The sequence below is a fragment of the Microtus ochrogaster genome, chromosome 16 (assembly GCF_000317375.1).
Source record: "Microtus ochrogaster isolate Prairie Vole_2 chromosome 16, MicOch1.0, whole genome shotgun sequence".
NCBI lineage: Eukaryota > Metazoa > Chordata > Mammalia > Rodentia > Cricetidae > Microtus > Microtus ochrogaster.
The window spans coordinates 62,178,475-62,199,800 of NC_022018.1; the positions used below are offsets into that span (position 1 = coordinate 62,178,475).

The 21,326-nt window shown below is 50.2% G+C and overlaps 1 protein-coding gene across 1 annotated transcript in view; it reads left to right on the forward strand.

Moving 5' to 3' along the window:
• C16H9orf3 (chromosome 16 C9orf3 homolog) overlaps window positions 1-18,794 on the forward strand; it is a 233,523-nt gene extending 214,729 nt beyond the window's left edge. Inside the window, exons 14-16 of the mRNA XM_005355323.3 lie at window positions 13,394-13,480; window positions 15,335-15,479; window positions 18,333-18,794. Coding sequence (XP_005355380.1) covers window positions 13,394-13,480; window positions 15,335-15,475 — 228 coding nt within the window. The 3' untranslated portion in view covers window positions 15,476-15,479; window positions 18,333-18,794. The remainder of the gene's footprint in view (window positions 1-13,393; window positions 13,481-15,334; window positions 15,480-18,332) is intronic.
• Window positions 18,795-21,326: the final 2,532 nt, after the last annotated feature.

Sequence of the window (21,326 nt, forward strand, 5' to 3'; positions counted from 1 at the left end):
ATACACATGTGCATATGCACAGATAAATGATACACACGCGCATATGCACAGATAAATGATACACATGTGCATATGCACAGATAAATTATACATACGCACAGATAAATGATACACATGTGCATATGCACACATAAATGATACACATGTGCATATGCACAGATAAATTATACACACGTGCATATGCACAGATAAATGATACACACGCGCATATGCAGATAAATGATACACACGCGCATATGCACAGATAAATGATACACACGCGCATATGCACAGATAAATGATACACATGTGCATATGCACACATAAATGATACACATGCGCATATGCACAAATAAATGATACACATACACATATACATAGATAAATGATAATGTAATTTACGGACTAGAGAGCTAGATTGTGTTAGAACAGTTGCTGCTCTTGCAGAGGACCTGGGTTCAGGTCCCAGCACCACAGCGAAGTCTCCTAAAGACCCCAGTTGGTTTATGTGGTTCACCTATGTCTGTTTTAATCATGAACTTCTAACGTACATACACTCAGGCAAAAACAGACATAAAAAGTGCAACAAATTTTAAAATGGAATTATAAAAATGTTTTTTGATCCCTTTTAAAATAATGAGTTCCCTATATTGCCTTAGCAAGTGTCTTAAGCTGGAAATCTGGTCTATGGCGAGAAGATCCGTGGTCTTCCTGCGTGTCTGCCTGCCCTACCAACCCCATAGCTCACTTCAGGCAACTCGTGTATGAGGCTGCACGGAGTGTTTTAGACAAGGGCAATACCTCGGTATGCAGCATCTACAGCACTTTTCTGTTTGTTTGTTTTATATAATAGAGAGAGGGAGATAAAGATATAGAGAGGAAGATAAAGATGTAGATATATTTTGTGACCAGCGTGGCCCACACTGCAGTGGCCCCGCTCTGTCAGCCTTAGATGCTGAGAAGGGGCCACTGACCGCACCAGTTCATCTCCTCACAATGGGGGAGGAGGCTCTGTGACATGAGAGGACGAAGTGTGAGCTCTGTCTGGTGACAGGGCTGTCACCATCCCAGAGTGCAGGAGGCGGGAACATCAGGATGAGTTCCCAGCCAGCTTGGGCTATACAATGAGACCCAGTCTCAAACTACCAAAAAATAAAAAAATAAATAAAAAAAATAGGTGGGGGTGAATGAAACCAGGATGAAATAGGAGTAAGAGCTAGGTACAGTGTTAGCACCTTTTATCCCAGCACTTGGGACGCAGAGGCAGTGGATGTCAGTGAGTTCCAGGACAGCCTGACCTACACAGTGAGACGCTGTCTTAAATCAAGGAGCAAGGAAGCAGGATGGCAGTGTGTGCCCATCCCCGTGAAGTACCAGCTTATTCTTGATTGTTAAGCAGGTTAGTCAAGGCATGGACTTTTCAGTAAGCTTCATTCAGGCCCCAGAGCCTTAGCTAAATGGAGACACACACCGTTCGTTTTACCCCAGCCATCAGTACAGCGTTATTTCAACTGTGTTGCCTGCGCTGAGGGCTGCCTGCGCTCAGGGCTGGGGTTTATTTCTGGCCGCTGCTAGCCTTGATGAAATGATCTCTACTCTGGGGCTTCATATCTGATTTTGTTTTCCTTGGAAACTGCAATGGTTGAGTGTCAGCATGGACTAGCAGATCAGAGTCCTCAGCTGGAAATCTGCACCCCACAATGGCTAGGGTTGGCCATCGCTCCAGACCCTTGGGGACAAGGGTGAAGGTCACAGAGCCTTAATTTCCTGGGAATTAAAATGAAGCTATAAATACTTTCTTCATGGAACTGTCAACAAGGTAAGATGAGGAAACGTGGGACCGTGTTGCTCTCTGGGCTGTCTTGCCAGTGGTGGAATCCAGGACTTTGTGCCTGCATGCCTGGTTCCTGAGCCATAACCCAGCTGAGCATGCCTGTTGGTTAATGTGGTTTCTGTTCATTGGAAGGCTCTTTCTTAGCTGACAGTTTATGTTGTCTCTTTAGGTCCGTATTCTTTGTTTTCATAAACTGGGAGAGAAAAAGGGGGGAAGCTCAGCCCCTGGGTGGGTGGGTGTTGTCCTCCTGCCTGGGACAGCCCTTTACTTGTGGTCTCAAAAGTCCTGCTCTTTGGGTCAATGATTAGTTGGCTTGTGTTTTGCCCCCAGGGTGTGGGATGAGGTAGCGATGGAGATGGAGTGGCGATGGGGTGGAGGTGGAAATACTCGAAATTAAGGTTTTATTCCCGCCCCCCACTTTCTGATACTTAGCATCTCAGGCTTCTCTGTGTCTGAGGTTCCCTCTCTCCCATTGTAGGACTCCAAATGTCTCTAGGTCTTTGCCAGCTGTCTCCTAAGGGGCAAAGTCCCTGTTAAGAAGCCCTGCTCTAAGACAGCAGTGGGTTCAAGAAAAGACAGTTTTTAAAATCTCATGATGAATTGTCTAGCCTTTGATGACTAACAACCTAGAGTATGTGAACCGCAAAGATGGCTGTTGGTATTTAGGGGCCACCTGGAGCCCTGTCTGCCCACCCAAAGCTTCCAAGAATGAAAAGGTGGATTCTTGTGATAGAAGAGAAGACGACCTGCAGATGAAGGGGGCAGCACACTGGTACAGGATGCTGAACCCGTGCTGTGGACACCGGGAAAATCGCTCTAAGCATCTGTTGCATTTCCACGTGCAGCCTGTGGAGAAGCCTGCAGTCGCTCACAGCCCCTTCTCTGCATTGCTGGCTGTGTCAGAGAGCCTGGCTAGCCTCATCAGGGGCTCTGGGTCTCCCTGCCCCCAGCAGAATTTAAATAGCGTGGTGAGGCAGATACTGACCCTGCTAAACCCATGTGTGTCTCCTCAGTGCAGCCCTGGGCTTGAGACAATCCTCCGCACCAAGACCTTGGCACCCGTGGCCCTGCCCTGTCAGCTACCTCTGCACAGTTAGTTGCTGGTGACCTAACCTGGGTACCAGGTGACGTGAGGCCTCATTGTCAAGACAACCACGGCACCATCCGGCACTGTCAGAATGCATCCTTGTGCGAGGAAACTCTTGAGACAGGTTTTCAGACTGAACATGAAACAGGAGAGTGATGGAGAATACAGAAGGGAGCTGGTATCCAGGGCAGTAATTAAGGTTGGGTGTGGTCTTTAATCAATAACCTGGGAGGCAGAAGCAGGCAGACTTTGGAGTTTGGGGTCAGCCTGGTCTACACAGTGAGTTCAAAGCCAGCCTGCTGTACATCTCACAGAAAAGCTCTTTGAGGACAACTTCACCATTGTCTTCCACCTGGCAGCTCACAAGTACACAGTGTTCAGAGCAGGTGACACCTTTGTGGTGCTCAAACTCAGGTGGCGGATGAGAGACACACACTCCAGAATCTGAGCTCAGGATGGAGCCCATGGGCCACTCAGGTGGCTCCGATTGAGTGTCGTCTGTATGAAGACCCAGGATGGTGCTTGTGAGCTGAAGCAGTTGACAGGCCGCTCCAGCTCTGCATCTGCCTTAGAAAGGAACAGCGGTCACGTCATTCTTGAGCTGTGCCCTGTGCTCTCCCTCCTTGTGCTCGGTTTGTAACGGTGCCTTTGCACGCACAGTCAGGAGAGTGTTGCCCTGTGTCCTTTCGTAGTTTCCTTTCTTTTTCAGTGTTAACAGAAATTGTCCATGAAAACCATGCAACACTGTTGTCTCCTGTTTTTCTGTTGTTTTAAGCTGATGTAGAATAACAAAAGTAGAGATTTACTTTTGTGCTGTTTTGTTTTGTTTTTTTGTTGCTTATTTTTAATGTTCCCTATTCCTAAGGCTGGAGACTTTTTAATTAACCAAACTACACCTCATGTTCCTATCACTTTAAAGCCCCTGGTAGTATCAGTGTGTGGGGTTTTGTCAGTGCTTTGTACTGACACACACACACACACACACACACACACACACACACACACACACACACGGGGTGGGGGGAGGGAGAAGAGAGAAAAAGAGAGGAAGGAGAGAGAGAGAACTTTAAATTCTATTTCGTGGTAGTAAATTGAATGATACAAAGATGTCAGGTGTACCTTAAATGTTGCAACATGAAAGGGCCATGTTGCCAAAATTCTCCAAGTGTCTTCTCGGGCTCCTAGCACCTGTGGGAAGCAGATGGCACAGATCAAATGTGAAGTCTGCCAGCAAGTGCAGCTCCCACAGGCCTGAGAGCTGGATCTCGTTTCTGCTTCCTACTCACAGGCTCATGGTCTTCTCTTTGTGTGGCAGGGTACAAGATGACCTTCCGTGTGTGTGTGTGTGTGTGTGTGTGTGTGTGTGTGTGTGCGCGTGCGTGTGCGTGTGTGCGCGTGCGCACGCATACATATTACAGTTTACATATTTAAAGTGTATAAGCCTGTGGTTTTCTAGTCCCAGAAGGACCCTGGTTCCCAATAGCTCCTCAGCCAGTATTGCTCAGACGTCTGTCCCGTCTATCCCTTTAGGTTTGCTTAGCCTGGACGCTTGTGTGTGTAGACTCTGATCTGTGTCATGTGATACCTTGTGACTGACTTTCTTCACATGGCAGAGGCTTCCAGGCTCTTTGTTGCTTGCAGTTCATATCAGTACTTTCCCGTGCTATGAATTAAATCCTGCCACTGAGCTACCTCAGCTCTTTGTCCTTGTCTTTTCCTACTAAGATGTTAGAGATTAAACCCAGGGCTACCTGCATGCTAGGCCAGTACTCTGCCACCAAGTTTTGGCTCCAGCTCTTCTTCATTCTTTTTATTGCCGAATATTTTTGATGTTATGAATAATGCCCCATTTGGTCAGCCCCCAGCAGCTGTCATGGACAATGAGTGTTTATGTAAAGGTTCCTCGGGTCGCTCGGATGGCCGCCCAGAAGCGCTCTGATGGACTATTATGAGGACCTGCCTGACTTTCTCAGAGTGGGAGAACAGTTTTATGTCCTACCAACAACGTTTGAAGGCTGTAGTTTTTCTGTGTCTTTGTCAACACACATTACTGTCTCTTTTTCATCTTAGCTATCTGGGTCTACATGCATGGTTGTGGTTTTTACTTGCCTTTCCCTATTTGCTGATGGTTGGGTTTGTCTTTGGCTATTTACAGGACATTGGTGTAGTACTTTTGCTTGGAGCAATTCTCTATACTCCCAAAGTCCCTTATCAGATCGGATCTGTAGAAGTGTCTCTCATTCAGGCCTCCGGTCCCCACCTCACACCTGCATGTTAGTTAGGAACAAGGCAAGTTCTCCTCAGTTCACTTACTCAAGGGCACAAACCTGTGATAGACTTTTTTGGGACTCAGTCCAACCCAAAGAAATTTCCACTGTGAAAGACACTCAGCTCCTGTAATTTCTGTGGCCCATGCCTCCTTCCTGTTTCAGCCACAGCAAAATCCAAAGAGAACTGAAGCCCGAGAGAGACACTGAGCTGCTCAGCAAGATGACCAGTGTAGGCATTCCCCCGAGTCTTTAACATGGAGTCTTGTCTTTTAGAAGTCTTTCTAGTTCCTTTGGAGAATATTGGAAGTAATGACCATTAAGAAGGGGGGGCATACATGTGGCTGTTAAGTGGGGTCAGGACACCCCCTTTTGTAGCTGATTCTCCTCCACATCTCAAGTATCCGCTGTGCTCATGTCTCTGCCCCTTCCACACCTCTCAGTCTTCCACGAATTCCCTTTAGGTCATAGTGTCCTGGCTTTCCCAGTCTTTGCCATGGCTGGAGGGTGCAGGAGGTAGACTCATTCTGTGTGCTGCTCCACTCTTTCCTGGATCTCCTGTCCGGACTAATTCCAGAAGCTTGTGTGCTGGGGTAAGAGTGGAAACTCCTTCAAGAGAGCCTCTGGGGACTTAGTGAGACCTTCGGGTCATTGCTGCGCCGACTTGGTCACTGTTCCTACCAGCAGCAAAAGTCCTCTTTTTCAGCTGAGACCAGGCACTGTGTGTTGAAGAGAAAGGACTGGTGCTCTTATTTCTGACCTCAGAACATTTTGAAAGGAGTTACTGCTCAGCGGGAAGTCTAGGAAGAGAAGGTGATGAGTGTCTGAATCCAGTGCAAGCCCCACACAGCGCCTAAGTTCTCCTGACCGGCACCAAACCCATAATAGCATTAAAATCACGTAAATGAAATCCCCTGCTTATGGGGGGTTCTGCCTTGATCACAGAAGTTGGTTCACACACAGGTAAGGCTGCTGCATTCTGTTATACTAATGTTGGTCCTCTCTGTCCATGCTAGTGTGGTCGCTGCAGCAACTGAGTTACCACTCAGTGTGCTACCCCAGACAAAGTCACATGTCTGCCAGTGTATGTTCTTGTGCATGGATATGGGTCAGCTTCAGGTGTGGTTCCTCGGGAGTCATCTGTTGTCTCTCACCTGTTAGGCTAGGCTGCCAGCCAGCGAGTCCCTGTCTCTGTCTTCTTGGTTGCTGGAATGACAGACTCACCATTCCTTCCTTGTATTTGCAAAGCAAGAACTTTACAGAGCCATCTTCCTAGCCTCTGTGTCTTTCTTCATACCAGGTCTAGTGTTTACTATCCTTTCTGTACAGCAGCAGCTGAAGTAAGGTCTAATTTCCTTTATTAGACGAATACTGTTCATTTTATAGTCCTTTGGGAGCGGGGATCAGTGAGAGGAACAGAATAAAAGGTGCTGACAGTTTGGCGCACACCACAGCCTACAGGTCTCTGGTCTCAGAAGAGAGAGGAGGTCAGTGTGCACGATTGCACCGGGAAACAGTTCTTAGCTGGCAGTGCCATCAGCCCGTAGCTGCTCTGCAAAGGCTGTCCCTCTCACCAGCAGCGAACCTTCTTTAAAGCCAAGTAAATCTAATTTAAGGACACAAATTGAAAAAGCAGGATTGTTTATTACAGTGTAGACTTATTAACTTAAAAAAGCCCCAAGCCTTCGTCTCTCTGTTTACAGATATAAAATGAAACTCCAGATGAGGTTTAATGGGCTTCCCAGATCATGTTCCATGGACAGATTTTTTTTTCCCTTTAGCAGTAAATTTCAAAATCAAAAGGACTGAGAAAAAAGGGGCTTCCTGTCATAAATAGGATGGGTGGTATTCTTCAAAGCATTTTATAGCTTCCAACTGTGCATTATAATTTCAAAGTCAATGAAAGCATTCTCTGCTTGCAGAAGTGCTGTTCATTTAGAAGCACGCCTCCAGCAGACACTGCGTGGAGACCAGTGGGGTGGGGGTGGCCAAATGGCTCCAGGCTCCTGACTTTCTAAGCATCGTACAAAGGTGATGTAAGGGTTTAAATTGCTGTAACTGTCAGTAAACATAGCAGGAGGGATGCCGGCGTGTTGCCCTTGGTTGCTTCCAGGAGAGATCGCTGGACATGGGGCTCCCTGGGGGGGGGGGCAGGGTCCACGTGCTGGACCTGAAGCATACTTCAAGAATAGAAGCAATCTTCTAGGTGGCGCTGCTTTAAGACTGCAGACATCTGAAGAGCAGGTTTTCTCTGTGTTATTTCCAAGTGAAGAGACTTTCCGCCCAGAGGGACCATTTGGTTCACAGGAACCTTGTTCATAGGACAGAATTGCCACACAGCTAGGGCTGATGTGAGACCAGGTGAGTATAAAACTGCTTTGAGAAGGTCCTGGTAATTCAGACCCAGAGGATGCTGTGAGCATCATCTCCCAAGGCTGCTTCTCTTCCATCCAGTGGTCACTCACTGCCAGGGCTAGTTGGTGTGGAGCTGTGTGGTCTCACCTCTCCCTTTTCTGTCTTGGAGCCCACCCTGTTCATAGCCATCACTGTCACTATATGCTGGGATGAGGACAGCCCCCCCACCCCACCCCTGCAGATTGTACCCTGTCACTCGGGCACCCGTTCCCCTTTGCTACCTTCTCCCAAAGTCTCACAGATTCAAAAATCAACTTTTGTAGTGCAGAGAAGGCCATAGTACTGAGCTGACACATTTGCTAGATAGGGGTCATCTGCAGTGTCTAGAGTCTCCTAGGCGTGGTCCCCACCTCCCTGAAGTCCGACTCTTTTCTGATCTTCACTTTAGGGAGGTAAATTTGCCCAATTCCCCACAAAACAGCGGGCCACAAATTTATTTAGTATGTTATCAGCTAGCTTTAAAACTTATAATAAAAAACTCAGCGTGTTGCATGTAATGAGGGAACTGTTGAAAAGTAACGCTTGTCCGCACACGTTTGCACATGCATAAGTGTGCCTGCTGGAACCCTTCTGTACCGCCCCTCCCCCATACCTACATAGTTAGCTGCCTCTACTGTGTTTGGACTAGATGAAGCATGGACCCGAACCAAGGCCTGTAGATGCCTTTGAGTGGGTACCAGTCTCTCAGACCTGTTGCCACAGTCCACCCTGGCGGCCCACTGTAAGACATTATCCGACAGGTTTAGTTGTCTGGCCTCAGAGCAGTTCTGATAGGAAGGCTATTTGAGACCTATCCTCCATGTACCCATCCTCCCTTCTGCACCCAACCCAAAAGAGCGTACCCCAGGCCCCTGTGTTGGTGCAGAGTTCTGGAGTCTATTCCAGTGGTGTGGGTCTCACCTCTTGTGTTCTGAGCAGTACATCCTGGAAATAAGTTTTTCTAAGATTTTTCTTTTTGGGGGTATGGCATTTATTTGTTTGGTTTTGAGATGAAGTCCTGCTGTGTAGCCCTGGCTGGCCTGGAACACTGTGTAGTGGCCCTGGCTGGCCTCAAACTTGCAAAGATCTGCCTGCCTCTTCCTTGTGAGTACAGGAACTAAAGGCGTGCACCACACCCCACGAAAGTTATTTGTTGTTCTGAAGTGTGCACACCGATGTGTCACACAAGAATCAACCTGATAACAGCTGGGAAGACTCCAGTGACCCAGCCTTTCTGTCCTGTCATTTGTGTGCTAGGCCTTGTGCTTCACCGCCTGTCCGTAGGCCACGAGAGCTCCATCAGCCTTGTGGGGCTGTGAAGGGCCGGCCAGGCTATAGCTATGCCCCCGTCTCTACACCCCACTCGGGATTGTCTGCTGTCTGTATTTTCAGCTCAGAAGGGGAGAGAGAACATGTTCTTGGTGGTCATGTATTATCCAGCCAGACGCAGGCCCCACAGAGGCAGGAGCCACGCAACTGCACTCCCAGGAACAACTCCGAATCGGCCCGCCCACCTCACAGGCTGCCACCTCTCCTATAGCCTCTTCCATCTAGGTCTGGCCTGACCGTGTGGATGCTGTTTCAGACTTAGGTGTTTGCTAACTCCACACTTGCCAGGGGTTCCTAGCAAAACCTTAGGAGCGCCCTGAATTTTAGTCACTAAGTTAGGAATTTCGTTTTAGACAAGCCTCTCCGCCAACACAAATAATTCCAGACCGAACCAGATCAAATAAAAGATGCCCATGTTTAATGCAGTGCTCCCAGGTGGCCCCAGGAAGGCATGCAGAGGGGAAGAGAGGAAAGGGGAGACCATGTGTTCATTCTCTGGGGGGCAGTTTAAGTAGCCTGTGGGAGTGGTCTCAACCCTCCCTGGGAAAGGGTCACCATTTGGCGGGCTTTCTTGAAGGTGGAGTTTGGACTAAGGCAACTCCCAGGGGAGGGGGCCTAAGCCAAAAACGGGGTGAAGCCCCCAGCCAAACAATCCGGACTTTTTGTATAAAGGGGTGTTAGGGAGCTGAGGTGATGCTTTCAACCAAACAACTATTTAAATCATTAAATTTTTTAACTCCACCAACAGTTGAAGTATAGTAAAGCATAAATAGTTAAAGGGTAGTTCCCCAAGCGTGGTGGCTCACACCTGTAACCCCAGAACTTGGGCGGCAACTTTGAGCTATGCTAGAAATTCTAGATCAACCTGGGCTACAGATCAAACAGATGTCTCAGAAAACCAAAGGAAGGTCAAGGGTGCCGTTAGATCATTTGAATACACATAAACACAAGAAATGCTAAGACTAAAAGAACAGAATTGAAAAAAACCATAGGAAGGGAAAAAAATCAATAAAATCAGCTATAACCATTCAAAACTGCAAGCAGACTGCCATGCAAGAGTCAGAATGACTCCAACTGGAAGACTGTTTAGTCGGCGCTGTCTCCCCGACACTGCAGACAGGCGGACTAGGCGGGAACAGCCAGTGACAGGAAAAGATAAAGGAAAGATGGAGGCCACCTTCACAACGTTCCTCCCTGGGGCCCTTGTTCTCTGGCACTGATGCCCAGCACACACCTTGTAAGCCCAGCAGTGACTGTTGGCGGGAGTGAACAGTGGAGGCCTCTTTAACGGTGTCTTTGAGAGCACAGACATGCCTGTTGCTTGAGCAGAGCAGTGCCCACACACACCTGGGTTTCCATGGCTCCGTGGGCTGTCTTCTGTCTCCACTATTGCAGGCACCATCCCTCTGGGGGCATTCAGTTCAGTTCTGGTCTGGCGGGACACTCGGTAGCTGTTACTCAGGACCGGGAAGTCTTTCTTTACTCATGAAAACAAGTCCAGACAGTCTAGTGCTCTGATTTTGTTGTTATTGTTGTTAAATTAGGGCACGCTCTGCTGTTGTGTTAGATTGGGTAAGAAAACCCAGAACAGAGGCAACGCCTGCACAGAAATTTTAGGGACAGTCCTAGCATGGAGAGGGGCAACTTCTGGGTCTGGTAACGGCCTTGGTTTTTTCCTCCCGTCCCCCACACCCACCCACACGCTGGACTTTACCTAGTGCCTCCTGGAGTCTGGGTGCCAGTCACTGTCATGGATATATGCAGTGTGCCCCGGAAGGTTGACCATCCCACAGCAACCCGCCAGTTAGTTACTTAACAATGAGGAATAAGCAAACGAACCAAGCTGCTCCTGAGAGCTGTGGCTAACTGCAGGAGCGTTGTCTCCCTGCAAGTGTCCGCCGCCTCTGATGGGCACTAAGGTCTGTGATCTGGAAGACGGCAACCCAGCTTTCCACAGGTGTGCACTTTCAAATACTGCCGGGGTGACAGGTGTTACCTTGTCCTGGGAGGGGATTAATTGTGATTGTGGGTGCTCGCAAGTTTGGAGGAGAAAACTAAGATGTTCTTTGTTGCCCAAAGAACTGGATAGAAAGAAAACTGAAAGCCCTTGCGTGAGTAGAGACTGGGGTGGGCGGGGTGGGGCGGTTCTCAGCCATGCAGCATCTCTCTGGTGTCTTTTAAACATCCTGTCTTTGAAATACTGAAGTGCATGTAGCCCTTACTGATGAAAAGACTGTTTTGTCCTGCTCTGTGCGGGGTGGGGGAGACGGTCTGTCCTTCCTGGATGCCGTGTGAGCCTTCAGGGTTCAGAAGCTTGGCTCTCTTATTCGTCACGACAATAAACCATTTCTGACTGTAAGCGGAGTGGAAACGCTGACTTCATGCTGTGAAAGAGCCTCTGTGGCATGGCCTTCTGAACCGTCACATACTCCAGCCAGGCTGCAGCCTCCTGCCCCCACCTATGGGGCCTCGTTCTAATAGGAAATGGGCCCTGCTGTATGCTGTTACTTCTCTGTGTGTAACTAAGATGTGTCTCAGTGGGAAGGGAGTGCTCACCAAGCCCTGGGTTTTATCCCCAGCACTGCATAAATTAGAATGGTTGCTTACACTTGTAATCCTGTCACCTGGAAAGTGGAGGCAGGAAGTGAAGAAGTTCAAGGTCATAGATCATCCTCCGCTGCGCATCAAAGTTGAGGTCAGCTTGTGGGCTACTTGAGACCCTGTCTCAAAAGCAGTGGGGATAAGCTACTTGGTGGATCCTTTTTTGTCTGGGTTCTTGTTTCCCTTACCCTCACAACTGATCCTGTACACAGACCCTAGCTAATAGACTCCCCACCCCCATCTGCCAACCATGGTCAGAGACACCCTCACTACATACATGCACTATAGACTGCCCATCAGTCTGTCAACGATATAGAACCTCCCCTTCCTCTGAGAGACCCCTCTCTACTTATCTTTCTTCAGGGTTCCCACCATGCTGCTGGCATTAATAACACTTAATCCCTTACCCAAATAGTAGTGAGCCTCAGTCCTGACCCTGTCCAAAGCCTCCTTTCACACTGTACAGTTTCAGACTGACAGAAGTCACAGTGGCAAGCCTGTAAGTCAGCCAGGTTCCCACAGGATACGTCGGACCTGAGAGACCAGAGTGCCCACTGTTCTGAGTTGGTACAGGTCTCTTGCTGCCCTGCAGTTGAGAAGTGATTCTTTCCCTGGCCTGAGCGACTGGCAGAGCAGTAGGTCCCTAAGCCAGTGACTGTCATACCAGGTCTCCTGGCTTTTGCTCATTTTCAAAACTCACCGACAAAGGCTTTTTACTGCTGGGGTGGGTATGGTTAGTCCACTGGAAATGACCTTGAGTTGGGAGGAAAAGCAGAGGTTCAGACAGCCCCAGGGCCTGCCAACCCCAAAGCTCTGCACATTTGCTTCTAGGGTCAGCTCTGGACCAGATGCCCATGTCCTGGTGGTGCCCTTGGCGGGACTGTGGGAGAGCTAATTCTTCATGGCTTCCTAGCGGCTCCCCAACACTCCCACCCCCATGCGTTGTTAATTTCTGGAAATCTGTTTATCTGGGTTAGGGGAAGACTCTGGACTGGAATTCGCAGAGTGATGTGATTTGCAGGGGCCGAGCCAAGATGCTGGCGTTGCGTCCATTTATTGTTGCTGCTAAGGGATCGCTGCAGAGCCAGTCCCGCTTTCAAAGGCAGAGAAGACAAGGGCGACTGGAGGCCGATACTGACGCAGTGATGTAGCATGCCCTGATTGGCTGACTGCTCACTTGGGTGTAGCTCAGACAGCTTGTAAGTAGCAGTTGTTGCTTTGGAGTCTGAGAGCCAAACAGGCAGAAGCTCCTGGTTTAAAGTGGTGATGGTGGTGATAACGTGGTACTGCCACTCAGCAAGATGGCCCTGCATGGCCCTTGTCCCTGGCGGCTTTACTGCTGTCTCACAGGTAGTGGGTGCCTATTGAATTTGTAAGAGGTAGGGCAGAGGGTCCTAGCAAGTTCCTGTAGGCAAACCTTCATGACAGTCTTTGAAAAGAGCATGCATTTCTACTAGGTATGCACAGTGCGTATGGGAGCCGCCAGGTCAAGAGCCGTCTGCTTGAGCATCTCTAAACCTCAGCAGAGGTACCCCAATGCTGTGTGCATTTGGAGTTGGCATCTTCCTACATACTGTGTTTTCATTGTTGAAGCTGGCAGCACCACGAGTGTAGACCTGGTGCTGACTCCTGTTTGCACTTGCCCGTTAACTTCGCACAGTTGTGTGTGCTGCCGTGAAGCTGTTGTCTGAACTCGTGCGCTTTCTACTCATGGTGAGTGGCGGTCCTTGTGCTTAGGAGTGCCAGCTCTCTCCTTTAGGAAGACATGAAGTGCAGATGTCCAGGCAGCTACACTGTAGAAGTCCTCGGGCTTCAGTGAAATTGCAGTTCAGAGACCGTTTATCCCGAGGCCCTCTTAGGCAAGGAACATTGCTCACCTGGTTTCCTGTCTTCCTTCCTAAGGTTCGCCATCGATGGTGTGAACTGGTCATCAAGCACAAGTACACAAGAGCCTACGAACAGGTGACAAGATTCCTGCAGGAGGATCAGGTGAGTGTGGCTTCCAGGAGCTGGAAATCGGCCGCCTGATGTTAGCGTGGGATGGCTCACTGGCAGTCATAAGTGATCTCCTCTCTGTCCTTTGGTAGAGTGTTGTGCCACAGACACCTCCGCCCTCTGTCCTTGCTCTGGATGGAGTGCGGTGTTAGGTTAGACTTGCTCTCAAACTTCAGTCCAAGGCCACTGCTTAGCAACACCGTGGGTCCATCCAGTTTGTAGAGTCCTGTTACAGTTCCAGCATGTGTGCGAGTCATCCGGGACACCCTTGGATCGCCTGTGGGGAAGCCAAGCCAGGCCCAGCCTCCCCAGGAAACAGTCTCCTGCCTTGAATGCCAGGGTGTGTGTGTGTGTGTGTGTGTGTGTGTGTGTGTGTGTGTGTGTGTGTGTGTGCGCGCGCGCGTGTGCCTTTGCCTGTGCCTGTGTGTGTCATCTGTCACCTCTTTGATCTGTAGCACATTTTGGGGTCACCACTCAGGGCACCTCCTCTGACATTTTGTACCTCATGACGTGTCCCCACATGACGTCCCCCATGTACCACATGTTCTCTCCCAACCCCAGCCTGCACCTCTGGCTAGCCTATAGCAAACTGTGGCCTGGTGGGTTGGACAGTAGGTGTGGGGTGGACAAAAGGACTTTTGACAGGGTCTGAGGACAGGGCAGTCAGCAAAGCGAGGGCTGGTTCTTCCATAAAGAAAGGGATGTGAAAGCCGGGAGGTGGTGGCACACGCCTTTAATCCCAGCACTCGGGAGGCAGAAGCAGGCGGATCTCTGTGAGTTCGAGGCCAGCCTGGTGTACAAAGGGAGTGAAGAGCACTGGCTACTCTTCCAAAGGACCCAGGTTCAATTCCCTGCATCCACATGGCAGCTCACAGCTCTCTGTAACTCCGGTTCCAGGGGATCTGGCATCCCCACAAATCACACACACATCCACACACAAGCCCAGAGCAGCTCAGTGGATGAGAGCCACACTGTCCACCACACAGGGACCGCCATGCCTCAGTCTAGCAGGAAGCACTCTGGGAGCCACTGCTGAGTCTTTATCTTATGCTGCCTTTGAAGTCCTTTGAATGTGGAGCAGGAATGTAGCCCCTGGGAAGCTCCCAAGAAGAAGAAAGCAGGCAGAACTCTGGGCCTTGCAGAACATAATTGACTGTTTTTAATGTTGGCAAAGCGCAAATCCAAGCCTTTGTAGCATGGCTTTCAAAGCAGAAGAGCGAGTGTCTGATGTTTGGGGACCTGTTAGTGAGAAGCGGCCTGGCTGGGCCAAACCGGCAACATCTGCCCTTGCACTGCTCAGGGCCCTGTGGTCCCTGTGGCCTGGGAGGTGATGGGTTTGGTGAGCAAGTTCATGCCGGCTGTCCTTTGGGATGCACTGCCCTCACAGATACAGGGTTTCCATAGTGACCATTTGTGGAGCTCTGTCTCTGCCCAGAGTGTTCCTGAACTCAGTATCAGAGTGACAGAGTCAATAAAATTTCATGTTTTTATTGTTGTTTTTTTGGTGGTGGTGTGTGTGTGTTTTGGAGGGTGTTGAGATAGGGTGTCATCGTGTTACACTGACTGACTTAGAACTCCTTCTTAGGCTAGGCTGGCCTTGAACACACAGAGCTCTGCCTACTCTGCTTCCCAGTGCTGGGATTAAAGACCTGTGCTACCGTAGAGTTTTGAGGAGGACAAAGGGGAGAGAGTAGAAACTGCAGACTGCGGTTGGTCAGCTGATGCAGTTTCTCTTCTCTCATTTGTGTTTTTAGACCAGCTTGTACAAAGCGAATACAAACATGCCCCCACAAACATGTTCAGCCTCTTTACCCTTTTCCATTCTTTTCTGGTGTCCATGCCCTGCAGGCCATGGGCGTCTACCTCTATGGGGAGCTGATGGTGGGCGAGGACGCCAGGCAGCAGCAGCTTGCCCACAGGTGCTTTGAGCTGGTGAAGGAACACATGGACAGAGCCTCAGCCCAGGTGGTGTCTGAAATGCTGTTTTAAAGAGGTAATTCTCTCTTTCCTTTCCTCTCCCAACCATCCAAGTCAGTTTGTAAGCACGTGATGAGCCAAGACCACCACAGCACCAGAAATCCTAGTAAGGGCTGTCAAAGGGTCTTGGGGACAGGAAGGCTCAGGATCCCTGGGGCCACCTCATTTATCTCCTGGAATTATGTATGCACCGGTGTGAAACAGAGGCACCCTCCTGAAAGCGTAATGGCCCCTCCAGCACTGCTTTCTCCACCTTGGGTCTTGCACGGATCTGTAGACATTCAGGGCTAAGGCCAACACAGGGTTATGTACCACACTGCTCTGCTCCATGCTTCTGCATGCAGGCATCTCCTAGGCTTAGTAAACCTGAGACTCCTTTGCTTCTGTCCCCCTGTGAAGTAGGAAGCAAGAGTATTCCTGCCCGCCCCCCAGCTTAGTGACATTTGTGTGAGGTGGGAAGCAGGTGTCCCCCCACCCCATGACTTGTGTTTCCATCTCCTGCTGGCACTGGCGCAGGCTTTGCTCCAGCTCCTGAGGTCTTGGCTGTGCGACTTACCTCCTCCGCAGCCACAAAGCACGGTGTTCTGTGGGCAGAAGTGTGGGTCTGTATGTCTCTCACAGCCATGCTACCATTTCTGCATCTTCTCGAAGTTTCTTCATGGTGGTACATGATGTAATGTCTACTTTTGTGTGTTTTTTAAATTTCGCATCAGATCTCAATCATTGTTTGTGTTACTTGTTCTCTGTGATTTCTAAGTAATGAATATTTAGAATTATGTTACTAGTCTTAACCCATTGTTGGATATTTCATTTGCATTCTCACATTTTGCTGTTACAAAGTCCACTTCTGTGCAGTATGTTTGAGTATTCTGCTTGTCTGAACCGACTATAAGTATGAAGGGGAAACAGTTTCCTGAAGCACGACCATGTTCTTGCAGAAGTGGGGGGGATCATAGTCAGACTTGGAGATGATGGGGTGCAGTGAGTAACTGTGCAGCCCCCTGAGCCAGCACACCAATGATGGGTTGGGCCGTTTCCCTGGAAACCTTTACCCTTAGGAAGAGTTGTGCATATGGTGGTGTTAAAATCACCGCGCGGCCCCTGTCCCGCTCCACATTCTCTTGGCCTCACTTTTGGAGAGCTACAGAGTCACACTGTGGTTCTCGTGTCTCTTCCTTGTGATTTTTTTCTGGGCCCCCAAGCAGGCAAAGGAGTTGTCACCAATCGTCAGCTCCCTGTGAACTCTCTCTGCTGTCCCCTAGTCCCTCCAGCTGAATGCTTGGTCACAGTGCTGGAGGCTGAGGATGGGAAAGAGCTGTCCCTGCAAACCACACCTGTCAGAGAAACGCTTCCTCACCTGGGAGCAGGCTGTGTCCCCAGACTTTAAGGCTCCTTGCTCAGAGTGAGGGTGGCCACACAGCTGATAAGATGCGTCCTTTGTTGCCTGCTCCCCTAGCAGGCTGGACAGCGGCAGCTGCTAGCGCGCTGGGCTCCAAGGCAGTGAGGAGGACGCCCGCCCAGTGTCGTGGATGGGAGTGGTAGAGCACGGCGCTGCCCTCAGCTGCTCTGGCTGCTTGGGTTCCTGGCATGCTGATTTGTGACTTGAGATTAAAATCACATTGCCAGGGATTACCACGCAACCATGACCCTGGCTGCTTCTGCAGAACCGTGGCTACTTTCTCTCTGCAGTTCGGAGACCAGAGGCCCCTTGTGGCTCTTTGGAAACAAAAGAAGCCAACAACCTCGAAGACCTCGGCAGCCCTTTAATTGTTACCGGCGATGACCTCTCTAACAAGGTGCAGAGCTTAGCTGATTGGTGAACAGTGATTGGTTTCCGCTTTGTTCACAGTGGCTAAGTTCTGCACCTGAAGAGGTGGTGAGATGGGGACACTTAAGGTGCAGCCAAGAGAGGCCACACTGGTGGTCAGCTTGTGTGGACCCAGATTCCAGAGGAGAGACCAGCCTGACCCAAGGGTGATGTCAAGCGAAAGCAGTGCGTTGACCGCCCTTAAGTGTGTCTACAGAAAACACAGATCCACTGAATAGCTCACTGTAATATCAGATACGTTAGCAGTTGACCGCCCTTAAGTGTGTCTACAGAAAACACAGATCCACTGAATAGCTCACTGTAATATCAGATACGTTAGCAGTCACGGAAAACTTAACCTGGGTGCATCACAAAGTTGAATCAAACGTGTCTCAGCCAGTGCCACGCGTGAGGGAGGGCTCTGTTGTTCTGCTGGACGTGGTGAACTCTGTCTTGTATTTGCAGTCCAGGTCTCCATGTGTCCACAGCCACTGGCAGGAAGATGCTGAGGCACTGCCCCGCCGTCATTGGACCCGCCCTCCGGTGCCTACTGAGCTGATATCAGTTCATTTCACACACTGGCTCAGTTCAGCAGGAACAGGAGTCGAGCCCTTGAGCAGGTGCCTGAGGCGGGCCTCCCTCGGAGAAGAAGAAGAAGGGCCTGAGTCCCAGACCCGGAGAGCAGTGGTATCCCTCTGTATGTGCTCCTGGGGTGGGGATCCAAGGAGCGCAGAACTGGTTCTGGGAAGCCAAGCATTTGCCCTGTGGTTGAGGCTCCCTGCCACCGGCTGAGTTGAGCCCTCTGAAGCAGTGAGAATACATCATGGTTGGAGGGGCTCTTTCTGTAGCCACCCTATCACGTTGTTCCCTGGGCTCCACAGCCCTGCGTGGCCCATGGTGTGGCTGTGCACCCTAGGTCTAGGACTGTGAAGTGTGCCTCCACGCACGTCCCTGTCCTCCCATGAAAGCTCCCTCTCAAGTGGAGGGCATAGGTGGGGGGAACTCCTGTCAGGAATGACCGAGGTGACTGGATAATAAAGTTTATTGCTGTTTTCTTCGCAGGACAGATCACAGTGAGACTCTCTTTCCTATGCCTCCTCCTAGCCCCGATGGGGCCAGGACTGCACTGACCCTGGACATCAAAGGGAGGATCATGTGGCTGCTAAAGCCATCAGCCGACAGCAGCGGTCACTCACTTGCATCTTGGGCTCCCGTGGCATGTATAAAAGGCACATATAAAGCCTCATAAACTGTTGCACCTGGCAGCTGCCTTTGTTCCCGGGCCTGGAAAGACTGAGCTCTGACTTGAAGTTGTTCAGAGAGTGAAGATCCCTCCCTAGGCAGATGGAGAACCGGCTGCCTGCTGCCATGGTCTGAGATGACAGCTTCATGCGACACCTTCTGTGGCTGGTCCCCAGGGATTCCGCAGAGTCCTTTTGATGTGTTCACTCAATAGAACCTTTCTGTTTTTGGAAAACACAGGAAAGCCTAAGATGTCTTAATAAAGTGTCGGATTTGCTGGTATTCCTGTTTGCTTCTGAATTTGATGCAACTTAAAACCAGGAGCGAGCATGTGTCAGGATAGGCATTTCCCACGTATTCTAACCCTTTCCTGCCTCCAGAGCTTTGGGGAGGCCTCCAGGTGCTGTTAATTCTGAGAAAGCTCAAAGTAAAAGGAATTAATGTGGTGTGGGACTCAACTCTTCCAAAATGTACGTCTCGGGCAGTCTGGCACTATGGGAGTCTCCGGTGAGACCATATTTTCTTTCCTTTGAATATTAACATATCGAACAAGCTCTTAGAAGTTTCCAGTTCCTGTCCAAAGGAAGATGCTTGAGACTGCCATGGGTGAAGTCACATGCACCCGGACCAGGCTGAGCCATGTGAGAAAGAACCGGAAGGAGAGTTTCTGCTGCCTGTCTGGGTTCTGCATTCAGGCCCGCTGGGGCAGGAGGCCCCAGGACACACTGAGAAAAGTGTTGCTTGGCAAAGAACCTTGGTCTTGAGAGCCTGGGTCATACCAGTGTCTGCACTGTGTATTGTGATGGCAGAAGAATCAAAATGTGTCCAATCCAACGTGATAGTGCACTGCCTTCTGTGAAGACCTGAAAGGAGAGGCCGAGTCTGTGGCTGCCTGGCTAGAGGTGGAGTGGGGACCACACACCCATAGGGCCCTTCTGTAAGGACCTCAACATGAAACATTCTCTATGTCCAGTGAACTAGGGGTGACCAGCCAAGTACTGGTTTGGTCTGCTTTTGTTCTTTGACTTCCTTAACCAACCACTAAAGCAAAGCAGAGGTGGAATTTTATCGGGGGGCAAGTGCCCTTGTCTCCGTGGGTCATTTTGATTGCTTGGGTTCTTTCCAATGGCTTCAGGTCAGTGGAAGCTTCACTGGAACTGGATGCCTGTGTCACAAATTCAGTGGAGGATTTGTGGTAGAGCTGGCATTTGCCATCTACGGCCAGACACAGAACAGCCCTGCCCCCAAAGTAGGCAGCAGCTCCTGCCCTGCATAACTGTAGCAGAGGCTTGGAAGGCTTCCCTCACTTGGCCGAGACTCCTGGATTCAAGAAGGTGTGTTCTTACATGAGACACCTGACCTCGCAGTACCCAGAGCGGTGCATCTTTAGCCTCTGTCAATAGGATGTAGACCAGGGTTTGAGTGAGGAAAAATGGTCAGGGTGCTTGATACCGCCACAGAGGCGCCTCATCCAAGGAGGAGCTCTCCCTACTGCATATGGTCCAGTTTGAATGAGTTGCTGGTGGGGGAAGATGTGGACAGTCACCCCAGGCACCTGCTGCTGAAATCAGATGTGGGGCAGAGTGAAATCACAGGTAAGACATGGACTAGATCACTGGGTCCGTGTTTGCTGTGTGCCACGGTGTGGAGCACCACGGTATGGAGCACCACGGTGTGAGCTCTTGGTCTTCAGAGCAGAGCGTTTGATGCCCTGCCCCACCACTCAGCTGCAGGGGCTTGGAACCATCCCTCCCACTGCACAGATGTTTGAGCCTGTGCTGCAAAGCTTGGAAGCCTGGGCTTGAGTCTGCTTCCTAAGTATGGGAAGGACAGAGACTGTGCTTCACGGCCAGGCATGCTTGTTGCCGCACAATTTCCAAGCCATTTTCCAGCCGTTCCTGGAGGAACCCAGGGTTTCCCCCTTGTACCTCGGGCTTGAAACATCAGCCCTAAGAATAGGCTCCTGGTGAAGATGCCAGCTTCTCACTCTTAGGCCAAGGGTAAGACATAACCTAACAGGAGCAAACCACCATGTCAACAGGCTGATGCCAGTGGTAGGCAGAGGGGCTGTGACCGGAGGATCCTGTGGGCTCACTGCCAAGAGATGAGTAGGATAGCAGGAACACTAATCTCTTCTGTCTGTCACCAGTCACTTTGATTACCAAGCAGATGCCCATCACTAGAGAACAACAGACCAGAGCTGTGCCAGCCTGTCCTCACAGAGACCACCCCTGACCTGGCTGCCTTTCCCTCCAGTAGCTAAGCAGCCTAACCGTCCCACCGTCTCTCCTCTAGACGAGTGCTTTAAACCGTGTCATCTGCAGAGACTTCCAGCATGGATTAGGACAGGCCTCAGTAAGTCGTGGCCAGTGCGAGACAGGTTCTGCCTGGCTCAAGTAGCCAGGTCTGCAGGAAGACGGCACATCTGGACCATGGTTCCCTGCGTGGGGAGAAAGCAGCAGTGTGTGCCATCCTCTACATATCCAGAAGCATGTCCTCACCACGCCCTGATTGGTGGAGGAGAAGTGAACCCCAGGAAGGGTCGGGCTCCCTGGCTGGTAGCCCCCTACCTATAGTGGCTCCTACCACCCTGTCTGTGGGGCCTTGGGCCACAACCACGGGAAAGGAACTGGGAATTCTGACTGGACTTGGACAGGAAGGGAAGGGAGGAGGGTTGGGAAAGTCTCAGAAAGGACTCTGGGTTCTCTCTCTCAGCTGCTCCTGTAGAATTAGAAGATTTTGAAGCATTTATTTTTAATGGACTTTGCATCAAAAGAATAAAATAATGATATCCTAACAAGTCATCCTTGCTCG